Source organism: Papaver somniferum, chromosome 8, assembly GCF_003573695.1.
Source record: "Papaver somniferum cultivar HN1 chromosome 8, ASM357369v1, whole genome shotgun sequence".
Classification (NCBI taxonomy): domain Eukaryota; kingdom Viridiplantae; phylum Streptophyta; class Magnoliopsida; order Ranunculales; family Papaveraceae; genus Papaver; species Papaver somniferum.
Window position 1 is genome coordinate 47,340,759 of NC_039365.1, and position 6,326 is coordinate 47,347,084.

Here is a 6,326-nt window from a genome sequence, read left to right on the forward strand (position 1 = left end):
TAACTTTCTTCGGAATAGTTCTTTCTAACGAATATGAGGGTTTAACTATTTGATAAAGTCTTTGGTTAAACTCATCAAAGGTTTCATCATCATACATGTGAAGGTTTTCCCGGTCAGATGCTAGGTTTTGAAGCCTTGCTTCTTTCTCTGCGGAATTCCCTTCAAATGCGGTTTCTAAGATATCCCACGCATCTTTAGACCTGTTGCACGTAGTCACGTGGTGCTGAAGATCTGGGCTTATGGCATGAATAATAAAATTTAACCCGTCAAAATTATGCCTTGCAGCAGTAATCTCGATTTCACTATACTCGGCTATATCTTTCTCAACAGTTGCATCGTCTCTTGTGAAAAAGCGGGGGTTTAACAACCTCACCCAATATTTCGTTTAGGAAATATGTATGGAAAAACTCAAATATAATTCCAAGAGAATCAACTAGACATTCAGACTCAATCAATGGAAATTTATCCAAGAGTTGTATCTCAATTTCTCAAAATCAATCTGCAATCGAACATATAAAAATATGTGAGCCGGATTAATATGAGAAATAACTTGGATGGTACCTAAGACCAATATCCAAGTGTTAATCAATTGATATCAACAACCAAAGGTTGGATTATCTAATTGATTGAACTACGCACAACCTGTTGTTTGAGGGTGAAAACGATTTCTACTGGTTTTGGTAAATTCATGTGTGTGGATGAGAAACGATTCTAAAACCTAAGCAATGTACTGCACGGGAGTACTTTTGATTCGAGAGATCAATCTGTACAATCCTGGCCTAAACCAAGAAATGGCCGTTCCAGGCTTGCTTCGGTTACAAAGTGAAGGACAAGGGTTAGTCTTAGGGAGGGAAGCGAAGAAAGTGTTGAGACCATAATCGTTGATCCTAAAGGTGTGGTTGCTTATGACTTGTATCAGAAAGTAGAACTGGCTAGCAGAATGGAAAGCTAACAGGTGATTTCTGGATACTATGTTGTTCTCCGACCAAAACTTATCGTGTGGTGGAAATAGGTGAAACCTATTTATACAAGTCGTAATAAAACGTCCCTGGTCTTGTAGGAAGTGGAAACGATTGAGTGGTGGAAGAGTGGAGTAACGTGTAATGTCAGGAATTATGCTTCCATAATGAAGGATCCATTTACACCATTACTTCTTTCCATTACTAACCGCCCCGCTTTATGACACTTTCTTGTAACGGGCGTATTGCACGCTGCACGCTGTAAAGCGCCAGACCAATACCCTAATGAGAATCCCCCAATTTGTGACATGTTTGATGTCTCGAGTATTTTCATGGAAAACGTGTAGCACTTTGCTACGTGTGGCAAGTTAAAATCAAGTGTCTTGCCGCAGGAAAATAGCATGTGATGCTATTAGGCTCGTCTTGGCTGGTCGCCTAAAACTCGCCACAAGCCTGTCAGTTCGGTGGCGAACTTCAATGGCTGAGATCGCATCTCATGAGGAAGGGTAGTCGTTGATTATGGCTACCTTGTGTTGGCGCCTGATAATGGCGCAGTGGTGTTTTAGTGTATGCCAGTGGAGATGCGGCATGGATGGCATGGCTCGTGCATGCCCGTGGAACAGTGGTGCAAGTGGCGCCTGGCGTAGCCGTGGCCACTAGGTTTAGGCGGCTGGTCGCCTAAAACTTTACACAAGCCTGACAGCTCTGTAGCGAACTTGGGTGGCTGAGATCACATCTCATGAGGAAGGGTAGTTGTTGATTATGTCTACCTTCTGTTGGCGCCTAATAATGGTACGGTGGCGCCTTTAGCGTACGCCAATGGCATTGCGGCATGGCTCGTGCATGCCCGTGGAACGGTGGAATGGATGGCATAGTTTGTGCATGTCAGCGCCACGATGGTGTAAGTGGTTCCTGGCGTAGTCATGACCACTGAAATTTTGGCACGTTGGTGTTAGACTCAAACGTGGTGTGGAAACATTAGTTTTAATGGCCACGTTGATCCCCATGTTCTGTGGAACATTGTTTGGCTCAGTTGGCGCGACAACTTTTCCTAAATCAGGGCTTGGCATGTCGAAACCCTAATTAACATATATGGCATGTGCGTTTGGCGTGTCGTTTGGCGTGTCGTTTGGCATGCTTGTTTTGGCATGGTTGGCATGCCGTTTGGCTGGCATGTTTAGCATGTTGGAGCGGTTTTGGAAATCCGACTTAGTATGGCGACCTCTTGACACAATTTCCACCTTTTTTAAGGTTGTGGAAGGTTTAGAGCAATCTGATTGGTCAATGAAAGTAGGGGCGGCCAAGCATGGGAGTGGCTACCCTTTTGGTGCGCGTGGCAGGTTTAATGCGACCTGATTGGCCGATGGATAATATGGACGGTAAGCATGGTCCCAGTCACAATTCCTGGGCATGTGGCAGGTTTGGAGCGACCTGATTGGTCGAAAAAGGAGTAAGGGCCGGTTCGGCAGCGTGGGGCGTGGCCAAGTGGCTTCGGCTGGCCCGTGGCATGGCCACGCTTCCTCTCATTGTTGCTCCTTCTCTGCGGCTCCGTTACTCTTTGCTTTCTGATTTTGGGAAGGATTCTGCACATATTAATCCGCGACGGATCAATTGCTTAGTTGTTTAGGCGTAATTTCGACCAACGAGGCCTAATATACTGTGCAAGGCGCAAAATCCTAATTTTGCAAATTAGTCAGGTTCATGAGTTTTTTGAGTTATCACAAATTGATTAGATTCTATATGTTGACAAATAATTCTTTATTTACAAAGAGCAGCATGCTTTCTGGCTGAGTATTTCGTGCAAGGACCTTAATCTTGATACTTGGAAATTCGTGCTACTCTGCTGCGAGTGAACATAAATCCTTCATGTTATGCCAATATTAAGGGTTCTGCCAGGGAATATAACACAAAAAAGGTACTCAGAGGTTCTTAAATTAGGGAATAATATAAGCAAGGTGTTGAGATTTACAGAGCATCTGGGATTGTTGCTACATGCGCCGCTCTGGATAAATTCCATGAAAATATATTGAACGTCTCAATAAGTATGCCAGTGGAGAGGTTGACACTCATGGCTCCGTTTCCTTACAGAGTGACGTCTCATCAAATGCAAGGTTTTATAATTCTAACCCTAAGCTAAAAACCACCATCAACATTAAGTCCCCTGCTTAGCTCGTAACAGTAGCATTGTTGCGGGGTAAGCATGAGATGGTGACAGACAAGGATAAAATCGAAACGGCAAGTCATGATGATATTTTCAGGAAGATTTGGCTAACCTTTGTCAGGAGACATGAAGAATTTGTGATCCTTTCACTGGCGGCTTCGCAGGAATTCGTCTTGGCCATAGAGGGTTGGCGTCATCACTGCAACTTTGGTTACTGATCAGCAGAGGTGGCACTGCAACTTGGCTCGTGGAACGGGCAAGGGCTGGCTAGGTTACGGAATGTGCGGAGATGGTGCTTGACTTGGAATGGTGAAAATGCCGCTGCTTTGGCTGGTGAAGATGGCTCTGTTTCGAACGGCGGAGATGGCACTCCAATCTTGACCGTGCGAAGATGGCGATGCTGACTTTGGAATGACGCTGCTTGCTTGGAATGGTGGATGGCACTGCTTTGGTTGGGACGCGGAACGGAAGAGATGGATGCTGACTTGGACGTGGATTGTTGGCGCTGGGAGTGGCTTGTTGGTGCGGGGCCTGGCACTGGCTGGGACGCGAACCGTTGATCCCGGTATGGGCGCGGACTGTCGGCGTTGGCTTGGTCGCGGCCTGTTTGCGCCATGGAGCGTTGTCAGCGTGGGCCCGGTTGCCTCTTTCCGTGTATATCCCAAACAAGAAACCTTCCTTCACTCGAACTCCAAAAGTGCTATGCCTATAAAAGGCGTTACCTATGCTTTTATCTCGTATTATTGGCTTTGTTTCCACGTCTTGGTTTTAGCGGCAGAACAGTAGCAATAAAGCATGCGAGCACTTTTTCAGGTACATATCCCAGTGTTTCTTCTTTTGCTCGCTCTTCTGTATTGGTGTAAACCCTAGCCATAGGTATATCTTCCATAAATTTGTTAAAATACTTCAATATGAGTGATTCCTCTTGGATGGTAGTATTGTGGCATGTAATAGCGTTGGCCATAACATTAATAACAACGAAGCTAAATATTATGCAAAGCGAGCACGCATGGGAGAGTGTCCGCCATTGGCTCCTTCCTCCATAAAACCTAGCTTTAGGGTTTTTTTTTTGTTTGTCTGTGAGCATCATTCCAGCGGCAAGGCACGGTCTTGGCCAAAAACATGTTTCCCCGCGGTAAGACATGTATTTGCGCTGAGTAAGCATCAGTCCCCATTCCCTTTTTCCGTGAGTGTCATAACATGTGACCAAAGAAAGTTTTCCTGTAGAAAACTTGTGGTTTGTTTTTTGATCATTGTATCCAATTTTTATGACAAAATCCTCACGCATGGTTTTTCTTCAGAGTAGTGACCATTTTCCTGTTTTTGCTCCGTTGTAGTTATTCCAAAAGTGAAAAGTACCGTAAGAGATTCTTGTTAAGATGTCATATGGAAACAGTTTTGCCGTCGTGCCGAGAAATGCTAACAACTCCAAGGACAAGCCGAATATGGATGATGGGTTCTTCACAGAATCTTTCACAATTGTAAAGACTCATCCCAGTCATGTGGAAACTTTTCTGAGTGGCTCAAAGAACGAAGGAGAGGTTCAGTCGATTTCACTGTTGCGTGTGATACGGTTTTGTCTCTAGAGGAAAGAGTATCCAACTTCTTCTATCGACTTTAAAATCTTCCAAAGCCCGTTGCGCTCCTTCGAAGGATGGATGAGATTTTTGATAATTCGTGACCACGTCAAGGCCAATATGGTTACGGTGCAAATCATGAATACTTTCATGGCGTCTGCAACACTTCAGATTAGGAAAGACATTGCTGGTCTGATCGCTTTCGTCTCTAGGTGGTGTATGGAGACTCATACTTCCATATCTAGGTGGGGCGAGATGACTATTACTTTGGATAGCGTAGCCATCCTATTGAATCTTCCAATAATTGGGAACCTTGATGTAGTCTTTTCCAAGGAGGAAGAGGAAACGCATGCTACTTTGGTTAGGAAGTCGGAAGAATATCTTCGGAAGGACAATGAGGAAAAGTTCTTTTATACTTGGTGGGTGTCTGAATGGTTCCCCAAGGAGCCGGAGCCGGCTTTGGTGTTGGACGATACGCTCCATGTCGCTGCATTCTTAGCCTTGTGGTTATCCAGAGATATTTTTGATGATGGTTCTGGCAGAAACGAAATAAGACAGAATCTCATCAACTTTGCTATCAAATTGGCGAAAGGCGTGGCTCTTTCCATAGGCAGCTTGTTCCTTGGCTCTTTGTACACCCATCTGGATTGCTTAGCAACAGACATGTATGCTTTTAATGGGTACATGAAGGTTGACTCGTATGTCCATATCGCCTTTCTCCAAGCATGGTTGTGGGAGCATTTTAAGCACTACGCTCCTAATCCAATAAATTCACTTCCTGACACATATGGCGGCTCTAGGATACTTCATTGGTCGAAGAAGCGTCCAAGACCTAGCTCAAAACTCGTCTATTTTCTCGACAACGTGAATGCAATAAACTTCCGTCCCTGGGCTCCGGTCCATGGGTCCATAGTTCATCCAAACACTTTTGCTTCCGCCCAAAACATAACATTACATTCTGATTAGGCCTGTCAATGGAAGAATATCCGTCGGATATTTAGAATTCTGATATCCGACAGGTTAAGCACTATCGAGTATTTGATATCCGATAATATCCTATATGATAACAAAATCAGATATCGATTCCGATAGGTTAAGCTATCGGATATCAGATATTTATCCGATAATATCCGATTCTGACAAGAAAAACAACTATTGTCTGTAAAACATATGCAGAGCAGCAAAGGTGATATTTAAGTTAAATTTCTCATACATACCATCCAAATTGTCTTCAAAAAGTCTTAAAACATTACTCTTAAGTAGTTATGTCTCTAAGTAAGTCTCTTACACACACATACATGAAAAGAAACACAAGCAAATGCTATAGAAAGTAAGATAAGTATCTGTCACTCTCCTCTCCAGGCTCCAGCCTCTGACCCTCTTGAGTCTTGACTTCATTCGTCGTTGATTTCCAAATTTTCCATATATGCATCCAGACAAACACACATAGATTAGATCCAAATTGAAGTGCTAACAAGTAACAATAAATAGAGATTAGTAGTATTTCAGAAAAAACATCTAAGTAGATAGTTTGCTTTGTACTGCTCATTTCTCTCTAAATAAAAATATACTGGTCAAAACCAGCATCCGGTATGCTTTTCTCTTATGTAGTCATAACATATTTCAATA

General features: G+C 43.6%; 1 protein-coding gene across 1 annotated transcript; it reads left to right on the top strand.

The window, feature by feature from the left end:
- Positions 1 to 4,847: 4,847 nt before the first annotated feature.
- Positions 4,848 to 5,663, top strand: LOC113305528. Its single transcript, XM_026554550.1, has one exon. The coding sequence runs from the start codon at positions 4,848 to 4,850 to the stop codon at positions 5,661 to 5,663; it is 816 nt and encodes a 271-aa protein (XP_026410335.1).
- The last annotated feature ends 663 nt before the right edge of the window (positions 5,664 to 6,326 follow it).

Coding starts and splice junctions, on each gene's coding strand:
- LOC113305528 (XM_026554550.1), top strand. CDS start 4,848: ATGGCGTCTGCAACACTTCAGATTAGGAAAGACATTGCTGGTCTGATC.